The sequence below is a fragment of the Larus michahellis genome, chromosome Z, assembly GCF_964199755.1.
Source record: "Larus michahellis chromosome Z, bLarMic1.1, whole genome shotgun sequence".
Classification (NCBI taxonomy): domain Eukaryota; kingdom Metazoa; phylum Chordata; class Aves; order Charadriiformes; family Laridae; genus Larus; species Larus michahellis.
This window is the reverse complement of record NC_133930.1, coordinates 507,743-527,523: the sequence shown is the minus strand read 5'-3', so window position 1 is coordinate 527,523 and position 19,781 is coordinate 507,743. Positions and strand designations below refer to the sequence as shown.

Below are 19,781 nucleotides of genomic sequence, written 5' to 3'. Positions count from 1 at the left end.
GCAGAATATGGCGTGAACCTCCCATAAATGTTTTCTCATTAATAAAAAACCTAAAAGCTAAAATTTATTTTAATTATTGTAATTGTAATAATTGTAATTGGAAATAATTCACTTCAAGCGCAATGGGGCTGTAAGCTTTCTCACACTGGAGGAGTTCAGAGCTCAGACCCTGATATCAAATGCCATTGATTCATTGTGGGAAAAACAGAAAAATTACCTAGGAAGGGATAAGACCAATATTACTACAAAAGCTAGAGTAAGTATTGTATTTCAGTCTGTGCTAAAAATGAAACAAAACTATATATCTGATACAAATGAATGTTGATGGTGCAACGCAGGAAAAAGCAAAGTACATTACGAAACTTATGTTCAGAGTACACAGAAAAAAGTAATTGGAAGAGACAGGGAGCAAGTGTGTTCCTCAGTAAATGAGCATTTCTGATCTCCTTCCTCTTATCTTTCACACACATTCTGAGGAAAAGATTTAAAATATCTGCTTGAGATTTGGAAGAGGTCTGGTAGACATTGGGATAGCGCGAGTTCCGTGAGTAGGATTTTAAGGATATATTGAACCCAAAGTGGGAAGTTTTCCTGTTTACCAACTTACTGTTACCTTAATTTTCCCATGGTTTACATTGGTACCTGATAAAAACAAAAAATGCTATTTATGTTTTCTGCCTGCTCGGCAGAGCCCATCTATCCTCCACAGCGGACGCGGGATTACAAGGAAGCGCCCTGCTCATTCAAGCTAGTCCAGAAGCCGATAATGCTGATCCTTCCCACTAAAAGACATTTTTTTGTGCTATGTGGTCTATCACTTGGCATTGAGGAGCAGAAAAAAAATCCCTGTTGTACTTGGAGGATGTTTGAGCATTTACACTGTAATACCAAGGAGAAAAAAGACACATTAACGATTTCCTGAGCAAATCTCCTCCACAGAGAACTGACTGGAGGCTAAAAATGGGCACATGCTCAGGTATTTTTATGACTTTTATTTGCCGTATGAGAGAATTAAAAGCCATTGGACTGTGGGTCCAATCAGGAAAGCAGATATTTTCCCTTTTTCTACGGAAAAATACATATTGGCATTATTTGGCTATTTAGTATGAGCAAAAGAACGTGTGGTAAGCGTGTGCATGCGTTAAAGGGCTGAACTTTTTGTATTAATTGTATAGTCAGCCCAGGGGAGGCGGCTGCTGGAGGATATTGCTGAGGGAGTGCTTGGAGAGATTTAGAACAGGATTAGGCATTTGTGTGAAGAGGAGCAGCTCTGACTGGCGCGCTGCTGCGGGCAGAGGAATCAGGAGGGAATCACCGTAAGCTAATCACCAGGACAGGGGAGGAAGCCCCTCGCTGCCTCCTTGGCACAGCTGCACTTCTCTGGGGGACACTGCTGAAGGGGAAAAAGAATCATATTAGGAAAAATTTTTACACGGAAAGGGTTGTCAAGCACTGGAACAAGCTGCCCAGGGCATTGGTGGAGTCGCCGTCCCTGGAGGTATTTAAAAGCCAGGCAGACGTAGCACTTAGAGATATGGTTTAGTGATGGGTTTTGGCAGTGTTGGGTTGATAGTTGGACTCGATGATCTGAAAGGTCCTTTCCAACCCAGGCAATTCTATGATTCTGTGATCAATTTCCCATCACTATCCGCCGCCAGACGCCTGCTCCAGCAGGGGAATGCCTCCCGTTACACCTCTGGCGTATACGTGCCAGGAGTGCTGTGTCCTCATTGCTCCCGACTGCATCCCGCCTTACACTGCTTACAAAGCTTAATCTTTAATTGAGGATTGCCATCCATAATATATACTTAATCTATTTTTTCTCTGAGAATTTTAAATAATTAATGGACCTCTGTTATATAAAGAAGCCAGCTATAAATCATCCGAGCTGCACCTAGAGATTTTTGATGTTAGCATTCTCAAATGAATTCCATCTCTCCGGGGCCATCTACTCTCTAAACACAATTCTGAAGAGGAATTAGGCATGTAATTAGTCACGAGGAAATAAACGAGTAATCTCCATCATGGATTTGATACTAAAGCTTTACAATCCACAAAGGTTGCTGTGTTTGTGGCAGAGTGCTGCTGTTCTGCTCTGTCATCAGAGCTCCTTCATTCAGCGTGTGCACACAGGGATTTTTCCTTGGGGGGACCTGTTGATGGGAGCGCTGTCTGATGCTGCAAAACCGGCCGTGTGGATGCTGTAATGAGGCAGTAAAAGCCATTGCTGTGGTTTCAGAGGCCGGAGATGGCCGGCAGCGCACACCTGTCTAGAGCTCACCCTTCAGGATCACGCATTGCAGAAAGGATTCGGATCCAGAGATTTCCGTGCATCACCAGCTTCACAGCATTTGAATTACAGTCCAATTACAGTCGTTGAATCACAGCCACCTATTTCCTTTTCACTCTGTACTTCAGAAATAGAAATGTTCTGGAGGGTCTGTGCCAGGTTCCCAGTAGTTTCCAGTTACAGTTACTGGTCTCAACTGCTGACGTCTGAAGATACGGGCGTGCAAAGAACCGAGACGAGTTTATGAAACTGACTGCAGAAAAAAAAATACTTTAAGGACTCCTGAAATCACACAGTTTGAGATATCCAAGTGTCACCTGAATTTCCCAGGTGATTTGGACTCAGTTTACCCCCGCCTTCTGGTCAGACCCCAGTGATGAGGCAGAGCTTGTGTGATGGCAAACTGGCCCAGAAGACCATTGAGGAAGAGGCCTTTTGAGAAAGCCTGAAGTGACATGTGCTCCTGCCCAGAGCTCCAAAGCTGCGATAAGAGGAGTTAAAGCAAGAGAGAGGCAACTGAAGAGGAAGACCCTTGGGGAGGGGATGGTGGGAGAATCCTGACTTTGGTGGCATCCAGGGGATAAGAGGTGGTGGAGCTGCTTCTGTTAAGGCATCAAAGTAGGTGACTGAAAAGCATGTGAAAAGAGCTAGATCCAGATTTGAGAACGATCTGCTGAGCTGAGGAGAAAGAGTATTAAAACTGAATTTATCTTAACATTAGAACTGCCAAATGAGCCTGGTGCCCGGGCGCTCCTTTAGAGCCGACCATTCGAGGGACACCTTGACAGGTCCTCTGAGGAAGGGGAACAGGCGGGTTCAGAGCGTGGTGCTGGGGAAGACCCTGCCGAGATGTGCCAGCTGTTAACTGCCTCATACGGAGTTTACGACCAGGAGACATTCACGTGAGTACAAAGGCTAATGCCTTCATAAGCTGTACTTTAACAGCTTGCCGTTTTCGCTCCATGCACTGTTGTCTGGGCAGAGGTCAAATCCTCCCTTCCCCGGGAAAAGCTTTTGTAAAGGCTGGGAAAAAAACTTTCTGGCTTACGGACTGTTTGTGGAATCTCTCCAGAAAAAGGGATCTCCTATTTCCCTTCCCCTCGGCCCGCGGAGCAGAAAACAGGTGTAAGATGATCTCTGACATAGGGAGGCCGGTCTGTCTGACAAACAGTCAGTTGGAAGCTCCTCTAGGGATGGGGTTTTTGTTAGTGGCCAATTTACCCTTTGCCGTAAAAACGCAGTAAGGGGAAAACAGTTACTGGGCCATCATGATGGTTTTCTGTTTGTGATAGGCCAGTTTTCGTTATTTGCCAATATATTTGCTCCTACTGCACATCCCCAGTGCTTCGCTCGCTTTTGCTGAATGGGAGACACAGGTCGCAGGAGATGAGCGAGTTTCTGCCCTGCCACAGCTTGGAGCCTGATGCCCTCCCGCAACTGCCGCTGGGTCCCATGGACCATGCTGACCCCAGGGGCGCTCCGAGCTCCCCGATCCCAGCTCTGCTCCGGCTGGCGAGGCCGAAGGCAGTGGGGACAGCCCTGTTTTGGGGTGCAGCGACATATTTCCCCGTGTCATTGACTCTACATGGCTTCATTAATGCATTGCGTTCTTAAAAGTAAACGTAGTAGAAATCCATTGTTGCCCTGTAGAGGCATAAATGAGTTTGAGAACAGCTTTCATGTAAACTATAGGTCATTTGCCTCTACTTAAGTACTATCATATTGCCAAAAGAGATCAGATAGATAATAAAGGAGAGATTGGCGTGAGGTGGGGCAAGGCCGGGGAGGGGAGGCGAGCCAAGCCAATTAAGGAAGGAGCAGAAACGAAGCAAGGAATCATTTAGAACTGAAGTGCGCCTTGCTTTTGCCCAGCAGTAACCCCGAATGTTTTGTTTCCTTAAAAAACCAGGCGGCTGAGCGATGTAAAAGCCGCTGCAGCTACCTGCGGGCAGCCTGTGCCCTTCTCTCGCCGCCCCCGCGGATTTCTCTCAAAGAGCCCCAAACCCGGGCCTGCCCATGGGGGGTGCGCCGGGCCCGCACGGAGCCCGCGCCGGGGGGGGGGGGGGGGGACGGGACGGACGTTGAGCTCGGCGACGCCCGCAGCACCGGCACCGCGGGGCCGAGGTGCCGACCCGCCCCGGAAACCCCCGCTGCAGCTCGGCCGCCGCGTCGGGGCCCCCACCGCACCGCAGCCCCCGGGCGACGCCGATCCCGATCCCGCTCCCGCCCGCCGGGGGGCGCAGGCTCCGCGGCGGCGGCCGGGCGGGGCTGTGCGGGGGATCTGGGGGGGGAGCACCGCCCCCCCGCCCCTTCCTCCACCAGCCCGCGGCGGCCGGCGGGGGGAGGGCGGCAGCAAATCAGCCCGCCCCGGCGGGGCCGCCCGCCCCCGGCCGCCGCCTCCGCCATTGGGCCGGCCCGGCCCGCCCTCCCTCCGCCCGCCCCGCTGGGCCGCCGCCGGGGCTCCCCGTTCCTGCGGCCGCCCTCAGCCTCAGCCGGCGGCGGCAGCAGCGCGGGCGGGCCCCAGCGCCGCCCCCGAGCGGGCAGCGCCGCCCCCGGCCCCTTCCCGCCGGCGCCCGGCTCCCGGTGGCCGCCTTCCGCCGCCCGCGGGCCAGCAGCAGCAGCAGCGGCGGCGGCTCACCTGGGGCGGGCGGGACGCCCCGCGCGGCGGCTCCATGGCGACCGCGGCGGTGGAGCCGGTCTACGGGCTCTCGGAAGACGAGGTGGGTCGGGGCGGGGGGCGCTGGGGAGCCCCCGCGGGGGCGGCGGCGTGGGTCGGTGTGTGGCGGGGCGCGGGGGGACGGGCGCCCTTCGCCCCCGTCCCCCCAGTCGCCCCGGGCGCGGAGGGGAGGCCGGGGAGCCGGCCCCGGCGGGGGGCGAAGGTCGAGGGTCGGTCTGGGAGCCCGCCCCGCCCCGCGGGGCTCCGCGCCCCCGCCCGGCAGCAGCCGCGGGCGGGGAGACGTGGCGGGCGGCGGGTCGGTGCCCGAGCGGGGTGGCCCGGCCCGCTGAGCGCCGCCGCCCCGGCAGGTGCCGCCGCTTGCGAGGGGCCGGGGGCGGCCGCAGCCCCCCGGCAACCCGCTCCACGGCCTGCCTGCCGGGCGGGCCGGGCCGCGTCGCCGCGGGGGCGGGAGCGGGTCCGGCGGGGTTTGCCACCGGCCCCCGCCGCTGAGCCCGTCTCGGGCCGTGCCCCGACCCCGCCGCCGGTCCCCGCCGCCGCCCCTCGCCCCGCCGCGCCTCAGCAGGGGCTGGTGGCGAACAAAGAGCCGGGGCCGGCGACCGGGATGCCGTCGGCGGGAGGCTCTGCCGGCGCCCCCGGGAGCGGGACGGCCACCCCGTGTCATCCCCCGCCTGGTGCCCGGTGCGGATGGAGCTTGGTCACCTAGGGAGGACTGGCGATAGCTAATCGCCGTGCCCCGGCCTTATCAACCGACGGCATATGGTTCTGCAGAAGCCATGCTAACAAATTAAATATGCATAAGCAGAACAGCCCGCTTTATCTTAAGTGAGTGATAAAAATTGTAGTTAATGCCCTTTTTATTTCATTGCCTTGGTCAGGTACTCTTTTTTTTATTAGCAGGCAGTATAATAAAGCATCAGAAAAGGGACAACCTATATCACTGTTCTGTGATTTCAGTGTATCAGCTGTTAGGATCAGGCATATTGCTTGCCTGGGTTGTATTTTTACAAGAGTGAATAATAATAATTATTATAAAAATGGTACATCCGGTTTTATGGGACTAAACATGAAGGGCTGTCTGTCGGTGCGTTTGTGGTATAGGAGAAACTGGCGTTAAAAAAAATCTGACTGTAGAAGCTGCCAGATGATTTTATTACCTATTATATTTGAGCGGCACCAGTCTAGATGACTGCACCATTTAATTCCAGTTGGAAAGGAGGCTCTTTGGCTGTGGTGGGTGTTTTTATAAAGGGGGGTGGTGAGTTCTGCTTTTGGTGAGGTACAGAGCTATGAAATGCTCTGTGTGTGTGGAGGTAGGGGAGAGGAGAGCGCGCTGCGAGGGCCTTCGGCGCTTCAGGTAGCGAGCACAACATCAAGGGGAATCTTTTCCTCCCGGGGCTGTTTCCCCAAACCTTGACGTGAGGGCAGGGCCGTCTGGCGGCCGCCGTGCTTTGGGAGCCTCCGGGCAGCGGGAATGCTACTGCCTCACCGTCCCTTGGGGTGACCTGGGTGGTGGTGATCCGCTTGCTCCCGGGGTGCTGGTGCCTCTCCATTCCCTTGGGGTGACATGGGTGGCAGTGATCCGCCTGCTCCCGGGGTGCCGGTGCCTCGCCGTTCCCTTGGGGTGACCTGGGTGGCAGTGATCCGCCCGCTCCTGGGGTGCCAGTGTGGGTGGGGGGCACAGCCAGGCTGGCGGGGCTGGCCATCCCAGTGCTGGCACCCCAAAACACTGGATTGGTGGCGGTTACATGCTTTGATGGATTTGAGTGCATTAGCAGGTGTGATCAGTGAGGGAAGGGAAACCTGGGAGCCATCCTGCCATGCCCTGGGTGGGTGGTTGAGAACATAATCCTGGAGCCTGGCTGCTGCTGTTTTTGTTGCATGTGTACTCGCTGGTATCTTTTGTCCCTGCCTCCTTCCTCGACATACGCTGGTACTCGCGCAGAATGTTAAAGAGGAGCGAATGCATGGAGAAATCCACTGGACGGGGGAGTGCAGCTGCAGACACTGTGACTCAGCTGGACCCCTGGCTCCGGGGTGGACAGGGGCTTGGAGAGCCAGGGCGGGCACTGTGATGGTGCTCGAGTCCCCGGCTGGTACGAGGGACCTGGCCTGCTCCGGGGTGGGCACAGCAGTCCAGGTAAGGAAGGGTGTCCGTCACTCGCCTCCCCACGTAAAGCCAAGCTGTTTGCAAAAGAACCTCTTGGAAAAGCGAGCCTTTGGTCTGTCTGCGATGACCCACGGTGGTCCCACGTCGCGGATGCAGTGGCGACTGCAGTCACCCTACCTGTGAGGAACGGTGGATTGGTTCTTTGTTCCTGTATCCCTGTAGATCGTGATGGTGCTGGACCAGTACAGCGATCATCGAAAAATATGACAGGAGGCAGCGAGTGGAAATAGGGTGGAAGAAGGAGGAGGAAGGGGCAGGGTGCGGAAGGGCATGGAGAACATGGGCGCTGTTTCAGTACGCCGACAGCCTGAACCGCTGTCGAGCCTGCGGTGAACATATGGGCAAAGGAAAGCAGTGAAGGAGCGGAATCTCCCAGGGAAGGCGGCCATACGTAAGCTCCATTGCAGGCACATCTCGAGAGCGGTTGCGAAAGGCAGGTATGTTTACAGTTTGATTGCGCACTGGCTTTTGTGGATAATGACTTCCCATTAGCATTGGCTCGGGCTTGACTCGTCTCTTTGTTTTGAAAAGCAAAATCTCTTTGCTACTCTTGAGAGGCCAAACCATGTATGTGGGCATATTTTGGCTATTAATTTTTCTTTGTTCCTACCTTGGTTTAAAATACAGTTTGCAGTTCTGTTGTATACTTCTGTGTTTTATGTAGGGCTTTAAGTAGGCCTCATGTAGGCCTACCTGTCCTAGCACAATTGTTGATTGGGAAAAGTAGTTATTTAAATGTAAGTTAGACTTGCTTAATGGCTTCCCATAAAAATAGCAATATCTATGACAAATAATTAAGCATAGGCTTAACTTCTACTTGCTCAGTAGATGTATGTGTCAGTAGGCCTACTTCTTGTCTTAAATTAAGCATATGCTTAAGTGTTTGCAGAGTTTGTGCCTACATTAATGGCTGTAAATAGCTGTAATTCTCAGTGGATACCTTCAATGTGGACATCTGTTCTTATTTTGTTCAAATACCGTGATAGGCGTTAAGACACTCGGTAGTTGAGGGACTTACTGAGTCACAGATGACAAACCGACCGTTGCATTTAGCCACTGACAGACTGCATTTTTCTTCAAATGTTGTTTTCAGAAACCTGCCTCTTTGTAAATATGAGCTATAAAAAAAGTTTATTAGTTAAAATTAGCTGTAAATCAAATTCACTTCCTATGAATTTTTCACCGTGAGGGCGACTGTAGCCCTGGCGCAGGTTGCCTGGAGAGGCTGTAGAGTCTCCATCCTTGGAGCCATTCAGGAGCCATCTGGACGTGGTCCTGGGCAATCGGCTCTCGCTGGAGAAGGGGGTGGGCCAGATGACAGTCTGTCAACCAGCCTGTGGTTCCGTGAAATCATATTTACACAGCCTACTGGAAGCTCAGGTGCTCTCAGGCAATCTTTAAATGGCAGTATATTTAAAAACTTACACCCCTGAGTAGCTGAAAATGTGTGTGGACGTAGAGCACTCCTGACGGAAGCTGTGTGCCCGTTGCACGCGTTGGGTTTTGAGATGGCTGTTTGTTAATTGCTCCTGCTGTAGCAGTGACGGGTCTTCAGCGCTGGGCTCAGCAGCGGGAATGGGAGCACCGGCGCAAGGGATGGAAGTGATTTCCTCCAGCGTTTGTTTGTTTAGGGCGTCCCTGAACCATTGAATACATCAGGACCCTTGATTTTTAGGAATTACTGGAGTAATCTCATAAACTTAAATCTACTTTTTAGTCATCTTTACTTTTTTGCAAGAAGAAAGGCAGTAATACGTCCCTTAGAGAAGGTCACCTCTCGTTCATTTCACTTGAGGTTTCTGGAGAGTTGTGGAATTGAACATGGGCCAAGCAAAACGGAAGTTTCCCCAGGTATTCCCTTTGCCCTTCTCAGCGTGCTTGGGTAGAAGAAAAACGTGCAGCTTCTTGTATCTTGTTTGGTTAAATAAATAACATGTCTTCAGGAAAAGATCCTTGAAGGTAGAGTATCTCTTTATATTTCAAAATACGGGCAAAAAAGGGGTTCGTATGTAAAACTGCTCTCTCCAATTCCAGCATTTCTTCTCTTCCCAAGTTCTATTCAGCTTCCATGACTTGTGGTTGAATAAACTGAAATTACAAGCTTCCTACTGAGATGACATTTTGTCATGCATTAGAAATTGTCAAAAAGGAGCTTATGTTCATGAAAATATCTTGATGCATGAGGTATAATTGCATATGCCTTAAAATAAATAGCTCTGGATATAGGCACTGCAGCTTAACCTTTTTTTCTCACCTTAGTTCTTGTGTAGTGGACTGGGCAAAGCATTGTGTGTGAGAAATGAATCCTGAAGGATTTCAAGACCTCGGGAGCCTCCACGGCACACTGCTTTTAATGAGACACGCTTTCGGTAAATGCAAGCAAAACCAGTTTTTGGGTATGATGGAAATGGTACCTGCGGATGGGATGAATTCCTGTGAAGCGTAGGCTTATCTATACTTTATCTAACATCAGCGTGAAGAATAAAAATAAGATTTGCCACAATGATGTCGTGGCAAAGTACAGCTTGGGGCGTGAGGTGACGAGGAATACGGCTGCAATAGAGGGGGTGAACTGCCTCTTTTTGTGCAGACTGTTTCAAAAGGAGGCCTGTGGGCAGGCGGCTTGTGTGTCCTGTGTTTTCCTGGTCCTGGTGGGTTTGTTCCTCTGGAATTGCCTCCCTTGAGGGTGTCTCGTTCCCTGTACTCGAATGTGGTGTAAATGAAGTTCGTCTGTGTGTGTTCTGGTGTGGTCCACGAGGTGGGCTACGAAGGCCTCAGAAGGAGTACGTTAGCACACTGCTTGCCGAGTCACTTGATGTATTACTGAGGAAAAAGGCTTCCCCGACTTGAGTAGATGACAGAGCAGTGACGTGGTGGAGTTCAGTGTTGGGTTTCTCTACTTTGCATTTTAAGCAAACTGTAAATCTGTGAAATAAGCCTGATGGTGAGTTGTTGGGGGGAAGTGTCTGAGTTCTAGATGGTTGCAATTAGTTTTGAGGCAGTGTTTCTGATAACGTTGCCTCCATGGTGAAGCTCTCTCTGGCTGCTCACCGTGCTTCTGCGTTGCTGCTGTACAGCTGAAGTTTTTCGGAGCCTGGAGCAGAAGCACTGGAAGAGCCTTGGATGCATGGATGGATGGATGGCCGCCTTTCAGAGGTCACGGGCATCGCTGCGGGTGCCGTGCCGTGCTGAGGAGCAGTTGGTAGGCAGTGGGGGTTCCTTGTGGAGGCCTACAAGGAGGGCAAGGGCCCAAGCAGCACAGGGCCAGCCTGCCTGGTGCAGCATCTGCCCCTGCTCCGGCTCCGCTCCGCTGCTGCCCATGGGAGCCAGAAGGCTCTTGTGCAGGAAAAACTGGAGCTCCTGAGAAGAGACAGCTTTCGTGAACAGCACCACGAACGCACTCTTGAAACAGGTCTGTTGTTTCTGCTGCGAGTACTCTGGCTATGTAAAAGCATAACTCGTCGGAGTGTGAGCAGGGGCCTCCCTTGGTCACAGCAGTGACACAGTGTTCTAGTAATAAGCAATTCAGAATAGTAACTTTTTTATTGACTTTTTAAATGGAAAAAAAATCTGGATTGGCTTTATAGATTCTAAGTGCATTGGCTTCCCAGGGATAGCACGTAAAACTTTAAATGATGTTTAAAAAGTCCAGATAAGGAAGCATTTCATAAATGAAAGGGCCTGCATATCTACTTGTTGTGGCATAATAACAAAATTAATAGGCTGTGGTTCTCAGCAGGTCAATAGATTTTTATAAAAGCTTGCATTTTAAAGCTGCTTTTAATGAGTTATCAGCATATTTTGGCCACTATTACTGACACTGAGTAAACTCTAGTTTTAATATAAAATTAATGTAAAGACATTTAAGGTGGTTTATATTAAAATGTGGGTCTGAGGGAGTGAAGGAATTTGGGTTTTATATGTACACCCATTCAGAGAGCTCTGTCTGTCCGCCGCCGCCACCCTCTGGTAGAGCGAGTGGGTGTTTTACGGTCTGGGGAGGGATGCTGCTGCTGCAGGGGCTTCGGCTGCCCCTGTCCTTGCCGCCCGGACACTGCCCTCGGGGAAGGGACCAGAACCATCTCCCTGGGTTCATATTTTCAAGATCCGTGTTGTGGTCTGGCCATCGGAGGGCACTGTGTAGTGGTAAATGTAAACTCAAGGTTATCCTCTGTTTGTGCACAGATTCCATTTTCCTGGGGAGTAAACGTGGACTGTGAGCCCCTCAGCTGCTGAGCAAAGCCCTTCTGCTGCCACAGCAGCCTTCGCAGCCGTGGGGACACCGCTTTTGCGGGAGTTACGCTCAGTGGATCTCTGGTGGCGTGTTTTGTTTTGAAAATACAACCAGGCATGACAGGAGCGCCAAATGAGCTTACCTTTCAGAAGGGAATAAAATGAATATCTTAAGATGTTACGGGAAGAAAGAGTGCACCACTGCAGCCTCTAGGTTGGAGTTGTGTCTTCAGACAGTGAGAGGGTCAACGGGTTATAATATTTATCCTTTCTAAACCAAATAGAGCTCATTATGCAAGGTGGACTATCTCCAGAGGTGCTGTGAGATCCGGGGGCCACGTCGGGGGCCGCATCGGGGGTTGTGGGACTGCATGCTGTTATCTTTGCCTGTGGCATGCCTGTGGGTGATGCTGCGCGGAGCCGAAGAAGGCATCTGCTGCGGGGCTCTGCAGCCGCTGGGCGCCGGTGTTGCAAGGGCTGCTGTGGGTGCAGCCGGTTTGGCAGCTGGCGGATTTCAGCTGAATCAGGCTAAACCAACAGCCTCTCGGTCCCGGGGGATTCACTGGGGCCAAGACCTCTTGCTTAATTAAACTCAGTGGCATATAAACTGGGACTTCCCTGAGAGAGTGGGAAACCTCCAGCCTCTTCATAGCAGCGAGGGATGGATTGTCTACTGGCTTCAGTCAATAAAAAGTTGTGGGCGCAAAATCAACGTGCGGTAGTAGCTTGGTTTAGTTACAGTTTTGTAAATTTTGGTGTCGATGAACAGAGGAAATCTCTCTATTATAAATTTCTTCATCTTTTGCTTTCGTTGCTGCTTCTTCTTAAATGTTTGTTTTAATTGTGTTGAATAAGAGTTTTCCTGTAGCAGTAGAAGAAATGCTACTAGGCAGCTCTGTCCCCTTTTAGAAAGAAATGAAGTGTAATCTTGTAAACACTGTTATTTTCGGTAAGCTGGGTAAGAATGCAGCGGCAGGTTGGGTGACTTCTCAGACTTGAAAGGAATGTGGTTTTACTGCTGGCGTGCTCAGCTCAGCTCAGGACTTGAGCTGTTGCCATTTCATTATTACAACCTGCTAGGGCTTTTACCTTCAGCCAGGGCTGGAGCTGGAGCTTTCAGAAGCGTTTAACTCGCTGCCATGCCGGCTTCTTCCAGCATGGGGTTCTTAAACTGCTCCCTTTTCCCGGCTCCCTCTGTCTTTTCCTCTCCCCTCCTGTAAAGAAGGAAGAAAGTCAGAACCTTAGGAAAGGGATTGTTTTCTGCAAAGAAGCAGCAATTTACTAGTAATTCACTTTAAAATAAGAGATGTGGTTAAATTGCACAGGCCTGGAAGCTAGCTGTAGTTAAAATAGTTTAAAAAAAAATCCAAAAACAACAAACCACCAAACCAACCCAAACCCCAATGAAACACATCCAAAAACTTGATTCTTGAAATGTGTTATGAAATGTCTGTCTTCCAGATAATGTCTTGACTGGCAGCAAACTCAGCGTGTACATTTGTAATTGCTCGTTTTTCCCTCCCTCTGTTCTTTTAACCTTAATTCCTGTGCACTGGCAGGATGTAGATATTCGTCAGAATCCTGATTTCTAGGAGTTAGGAACCTTGCCTGTAACAAAAGAAATAGCTACGATTCTGGGAATACTGGCAGGATATGAGGAATAATTCCGTGAATGAGATGTTGTTTGCAATTAAGCTGTAGTACCTTATTTTTGTGCCCAACTGCATGGATTAGTGTTGTTTTATTGGTGTCATGCTAACTCAAGACAGGTTTTCTTTTTTTAATGTAGTTTATCTGCTGGAAAAGAGCAGAATTGTTCAGAACGGTGCACAATCATGGTGTCCTCTCCTTTGGCAGTTTCCCGTCTTGAATAATCCTGGCTTGAGGAGGGAAGTACGTTAATGTGATCTGTGCTTTTCTCTGTGTGTTTTTAATTGAAAGCAATTCAAAGTCTTACTCTTAAGCATCTTGATGTCGATGATCACACTGCGTTGATGGCAGGATTTTGGAGAGATAGGAGTGATGAGTAACTCTCAGCAGAAGGTGTCCTGGGATGACGTCCTCATCGGCTGTCCATCTGGTAACTGGTGTGGCGGGGGAAAGCTCCACTTCTGGCCTCTTCCTGGTGAGACAGGGTGCGAGGTCCCGAGCACGCTGCTCCGTGAGCCGTGGTGGGTGTCCGTGCGCACATCAGGCGCTCATTGAGGCTCGAAGGGTGCTCTGCTCTTCTGTTCCCCTGCGGGGCGGGTTGTGGTTGTGTTTAAGGTCTTCGGAGGATGAAGAAGCATTTTATTTGCCAAGGATGAAGTGCTCTGGAAGATAAACTAACAGCAAGGAAGAAGTTTTTTGGGATATGTTGAAGGGAGACGAGCCAAAGGAATTTTTTTGGTGCTCTGCTTGTAGTCCTCCTCCTCTATCTGTTTATCCAGTTCCTCTGATGAGAGAGAGAATGTCAGGTCTCCTCCACGCCATGGAGTAACTTACATAAACTGTCATCAACTTCTGAAATAAATCAACAAAAGTATTTAACTTTTTAATCATTGAGAAATTACAATAGAGGCATTGCTTCACAATCTCAGTATTTTATTTTTTTTCTGCTGAACACTAGCCAGGCTTCATTTTTTCCTAGCTTTTGGTATGTCTATGTGAAATCTTGCTTCATTTCTACTGCTAAATGAAAGCAGAGACGTTTCACTCAAACTTTTTTGTCTGTTTGTTTGAAAAAACTTAATAAATGACCATTTATTTTTAAAAAAAAAAAATTTCTTGGCTGCTATTTTCACCACTCCTCCTTATGGCCAGCAAGTGATAAGGCATTCTGGCCAGCATGTAACGGAAACCATATAGTCTTGCAGTCATCAGATCCTGATTCTGCTGTGTCCAAAAAGAAATAATAGTAATAAAAAATCTGAATGAAAAAGGATTGACTTTCTATTATAAACAGATTGCCTCACTTTCTTGGTTTTGAATTCAGAGGGACAGATCCAGTCTCTGAAAGGTCCTTGAGCCTGTGGTCCCTGGAAGCTGGGAGGTAACACCATTTTGTTGTTGCCGGGTTTTTGCCTGTATCTTATTCTCTTTAGTGTTTGCTTTCGGTCAGTGTAGGAAGGCACGTGCTGGCCCAGGTGTACTTTTGGCTGGTGTATCTAACTTGTGAGTTACAGGGACTTGCTGGGTGAACTCGGTCCACTCCAGAGCGGATGTGCTCCCCGGGTGCTGCCACCCAGTCGTCCATGAAGCGGAGCGGGATCCGCTTGGCAGTTTTAGGTGGGGATCACTGGAAAGCTGCTGTCGTTGCCCAAATGTTGAAAAAGCCTTGACGCGGTGTGGGGGGGTGGTGTGGGGGGGTGGGTGTTGCACCTCTTGCAAGGGTTTCGATGTGTGGCCTTTTAGGGTCAGGGAGATCATCATCTCCAATCTCGGCTAGCATTGTGCGTCTAGTAGATCACAGAGTGTCACTCAGATATGCTACTAAATACGAAATTATTTTTAAAGCTTTTCAGTCCTCACACAATTGTCAAATGGCAAAGCCTGAAGGTGTTAGAAGAGCTAATTCCCTGTTGTGGCACGGGACTGGTGGAGGGGAGGTGGCCGGGTGGTCCCAGCATGTTAGCTCTGGGCCAAGTGGAGGAAGACGAAGTCTCCACGGGTTCTGACGTGGAAGAGAAGTGTCAGGTTTTGGCGGTGGGAGGGAGGCAGCCAGGCTGAGGCTGTTGGTGATGGAGACAGCCCAGGCAGCTGGAGATGAGGCTGAAAAGAGGTCGTTTAGCCCAATTTATTAAAATGAACTGAAACCTGGATTTCTGGGTTGGCTGTAATGCTGTGGCTCCCTCGTTACCCTGATTCCCTACTCCTGGGGAGGCTGGGGCAGGCACAGCTGAGTGGGCTGAGGGCCTTCAGCTGGTGGTCATCTGCTGCCACCTGCAAGTCGTTACCTGTGGGCAGTGCCCATGCACCACCCCTGTTTAGCAGAGGGGCTGGAGGCTGCTGCTGTTAGGTGGTGGCTTCTGGAGCAGCCGATACGGATCTAGTGGATTTGCACTGCTGAAAGGGATGTCCTGCTTTCTCCTGTACGTCTTGGGACCTTCCGTGAACTAGTACGAAGGGCTAATTTGCAGGCAGCCGCCCATTCCTTTGCTGGGCTGTTGAATTGCAGTAGCTGCCGCAGAGGTGATGAGAGTCAGAGGTATGTGGCAGGAGCTGCTGGGGTGGTGGTGGAGGGGGCGTGTGAAGAAGGGAGGGCAGGACATCTGCTATTTGGTGGCTGTGAGCTATCAAGTTGGCTGTCTGGGTCTCATGAATCCAAAGCTTTGGCTGGAATCCTGACCCTGATGAAATCTGTGATAATTTTGTCTAAAGGCAGCTCATCAGTAGCCTTCTGGAAATGTTAAATGGACGAACTCCCTAGCAAACAAGTGGAGAAAGTAAAGGTTTCTTGAGTTTGCTGGTGATGATATTTGTGGTGACGGGAGCAGTGAGAGGGACACATGGTGTGTGGACAAAACTATATGTCTGTGCTTTCTGCTTATGCTAATTTAGCCTTATTAACAAAGCAACAGAACTGCTGCTTTGGAAAGAGCAAGCGGCAATGTACTTGCTTAACCTCTCTTCTCAGTAAGATGATGTTGTATGTATTATAAAATATTGGCTTAGCCCTTGGTTATAACTGTTGAGCCAAAAGAACTTGAAAATACTCTGTTTTGGCCAAGTCTTGCTTTAGTGAACTAAAAGACAGCTGCAGAAAGTGTGGAATACTTAAATGGCGTATATGCAATTTCATTTTATAGCTGTGGTAATGTTGTCATTGTTTAAAGTCTCGGTATTACTAGGCTCTCCTCCCTGGCTTTGTATGTGCTTTTGTCCCCTCTTTTTTTAAAGTGCAATGTTAGTGCTAACGTTGTCATGTAAACGGGTCAGTAGATAGACACCTGAGGAGATGGCAAACCCCTGCGCTGGCCGAGAAGTGGGTTCGGGAGGACAGAGTCCAGGCTGGGAAGCTGCGTGCCCGAGGAGGTGTGTGCCGTGGTGGGGGAGCTGCTTCACTCCTTATGTTACCCGTCCTCGGGCAGGACTCTCTGTTGCTGCCTGTAACTCTCTAACGCTCAAAGTACTAAGTATCTAGAGCTTTTGGGGTGGTTTTTCCAGTTATTTGTAATTTTTCTTATTGGAATGCCAAAAATCAAGTATTGTGTTTGTATTTTTAAGAAGTACATCAGTACTGTACATTGCATTGTACTGAGTAGGGAATTTTCCCATTTTTAATGGCTACAAAGATGTTTAAACCTGGCACAGTCTAGGCATTGTGGAAGTGCAGGTACTTATCTAAACTTGTGGAAACTTCTTTGAATCTCATCAAGTACTGACTGAATGGGAGCTACTGACTCTCCCTATGGTTAGGAGACGTTCGCCACCTGTGACAAAAATGGTTGCTCTTCAGATGCAATTTATTTTTGGTATATCAAAGGAGCTAAATTAACATCTTGTTGCGGCCTGAGTTGGGAGGCTGGGTGGATTTGCCTTCCTCTCCCCCTTCCTTAGCTCCAGCTGTGATCCCTCCCCGCCCTTTGTGCTAGCACTCTCCCGATAGGTGAATTGATACGGGTTAACCAGAAAGGATTAGAAATAAGCCACAGTTTAGGACAGGTTCGCTTTCTGCTGTCCCGGTGAGTTGAGTTTGCCTGCGATGCAGTCGTACAGTGCTGTGGTTGTCTCAGGTAAGCGGTGGGGGTGTGTGGTTGGGTGGGCAGGAGAAAGACCTGTATTTTCGTCCTTGCTGTCTGTTTTGATTCGGTTCCACCTGGTCAAGTCTTGTCACTTAATATTTTATTCCTCATTTCCAGTGTCTTATAGAAAAAAGTTAACTCCTCGAGGTCAGGTAGGACATAACAAACACAGTGCTAGAAGTTCACTTGCAAGTTCAGTCAGGATTTTGGGTGAATGATGCCTGTTCCTGCAGCCTTGGCCTGAGGAGGCACCTCTCATTTCCGTTTCGTGCGCAAAGGAGCTTTGCGGTTTCGTTGTCCCTTGCAGGGTAGGCTGGTCTCAACCGTGCTGGGACACACCTCTGTCCTGACAATGTCCTTCACGGTGACTCACCGGTACTTGCCGTTTGAGCAGAGGCTTATTAGACAGCACAGTACGTAGGATGAGTCGTGTTTCCTGCCTTCTCCGTTGGTAGTACCTCCCTGCCTGTGAACCTCATGGTCTTACCCAGCAGGAGGGCTTGCTTCTGCTGTATTGTCATCTCCTTTGCTAGATCTTCTGCTAGTTCTCGCCCACGGTTCTGGTGCTAATCGTCTCTTAACAGTAGTGGTTGATTAGAGGCTTGTAGGAGATGAGTCCAGGAGCATTCTCATTAAAAACTAGACATTCCGAGGGTATTAGCAGCCTGAGACTACCACAGGTGTTTCTCCTTCCTCACAAGCTTCTTTGTGGTTGTAACCATAACCGGCTGTTTAACTACCAGTAGTCTTTGCTGTGTTGTCGCTTCACTGAAGTCGTGATGAGTAAGAGTCACAACATACACTTTGGGTAGCAATTCTTTTTCAACTCATGGAAGAAATACACTCTGTTAACTTCGTGGGGTGCTACCTTTAGTAAGCCCAGAACGTTTTACCTGCTGTGTATCTCTTTGTGTGTCCATTCTTCAGTTTGCAGTACCGTTCAGCACTGGGGCAGCACGGTTGAGGAGATGCTTTTGGAGACCCAACTAGACGGGGCCGCAGGCCAGCTGGTCTGAAGTCAGTGTTGACCCTGTGGGCACAGGAGTTTGACTGGAGATGTCCCTCTAATCCAAATTACTCAATGACACTGAAGTCTCCAGGGCTGCTGAAGTACTGTAACAGCTGTATAGTTTCTCAGAGCATGTTTTTTCCACTTCTCAGAGTTTATTGTATTCTGGGTTTGTCGTGTGCCTTGGTTTATCCTACTGATTAGGAGGTGGCTTTGGGCTGACTAACCGATGGATGATTTTTTTGAGTGCTTTCTGACTGTAATAGCTGTCAAAGCCACCTTTAAAATAGCATCTCCTTTGCCCAGTGACCGTTTGCTCAAGGAATCAGTGGAAGGTCTTGTTTGATTTGTTGAGCTTCCTCGTTGGGCTGGCTGTGTACCTGCACGAGCGAGCTGGTGGGGTACCAGTGGCGTGGCCGGACTCCAGGTGGATGCTTGGATGTGACTTTGGATGTTTGGATGCTTGCTAGTGACCTGGGCAGAAACAGAAACGGGCATAACCTGGCCACCGGGAAGGCTGGGCTAAAGATTTGAAAACCAGATGTAAACGTGGGGGCCAGTAGTGTTTTGAAACAGCCTTTAATAGAAATAATGGGCAGTTAACTTGAATGGATCTCTCTTTTTTTTTTTTTTTGGTAACACTACATATGTTTTTTCCATATTTTTTTTCCTTTACTAAGTGGATTATCCTGATGGTGCTGTCCTGTTGCCTCTTTTATCCAGAAGGCACCTTCTCATTCTGTGGTCTAATTAGCATGATAGAGAAGCTCTTGGTCTCCTCCCCTGACTCGAGGATGGGATTTCGTTTGCACCTGGTGCAGTGGAGGGCCCAGCTGCCCCACGGGGTGGTGGCTCTGCCCGACAGGGACCCTGGGAAGGGGGGAGGTGGGAGCGGCGGGGGGGGCCCAGCAGAGCTCCTGTCCTGCTGGTGCTGGGCTAGCCAGGCCCGGCCGCGGCCAGGGCTGCCATTTCCAGGGACGTCCTGCAGTTGAACCAGAGGTCGTGTGACGTGAAGCCACACAGTCAGGTTCTGGTTTTGTCTTACTAGTTTCTATTGTAGTTTAAAAGGCAAATGTTGTAAAAGAGGCTGCCGCTAAGCGGTTATGAGCTGGGTGTGGATTCCCTGCGAAGTCATTAGTCACCGTAGGCCTGTGCGCTCTTAATGCGAGGTCCTGGGAGAGAGACCCTTTGGGAGCCATCAGAGCCACGGGGCCTTCAAAACCCCTAACCAGCGGTCTCAAAGTCCTCAGAGTTCAGATGGTAAAGTTTGTATCTTAATGCGTTTTCAAGTCTTGTGGAGATCTTCTGGTATCATGTAACTGCCTATGTTGCTTTTTCCTTAGAATATTGTCCAAATTTTGTGTTGGAACTGGTGCATATTTTAAAGCATTTCAGTCACTGTCTTTTGATGGACTGACACTGTTATTAAAGAAATGCCTCTGACGCTTGCATTAATTGATTTAGCAAAATTTTTTATTGTTCTCTCATCCTGCTGACATCATGAAAATTTCCCTTTAATCTGTTGTGCTACTGTCATGAGGTCTGATTTTTTTTTTTTTTTTTTTTTTTGTTTTAGGTCTGGTCAGTTCAGTTCTGAACTGTTGGTAGCTGCGTTTGTTTCTCCTCATTTCGCTCCAGTGAGGGTCGATTTGAGGTAGCTCGGCGGAGGTGACGGTAACCCG

At 49.7% G+C, this 19,781-nt stretch overlaps 1 protein-coding gene across 4 annotated transcripts in view; it reads left to right on the top strand.

The window, feature by feature from the left end:
• The first annotated feature begins 4,606 nt into the window (after positions 1–4,606).
• Positions 4,607–19,781, top strand: part of NEDD4L (NEDD4 like E3 ubiquitin protein ligase) — a 164,776-nt gene continuing 149,601 nt past the window's right edge. For 3 of the 4 annotated variants that reach the window (XM_074570982.1, XM_074570981.1, XM_074570980.1), the window contains exon 1: positions 4,607–5,010. In XM_074570982.1, coding sequence (XP_074427083.1) covers positions 4,963–5,010 — 48 coding nt within the window. In that variant the 5' untranslated portion in view covers positions 4,607–4,962. The remainder of the gene's footprint in view (positions 5,011–19,781) is intronic. The other variant, XM_074570983.1, reaches the window with a different exon arrangement.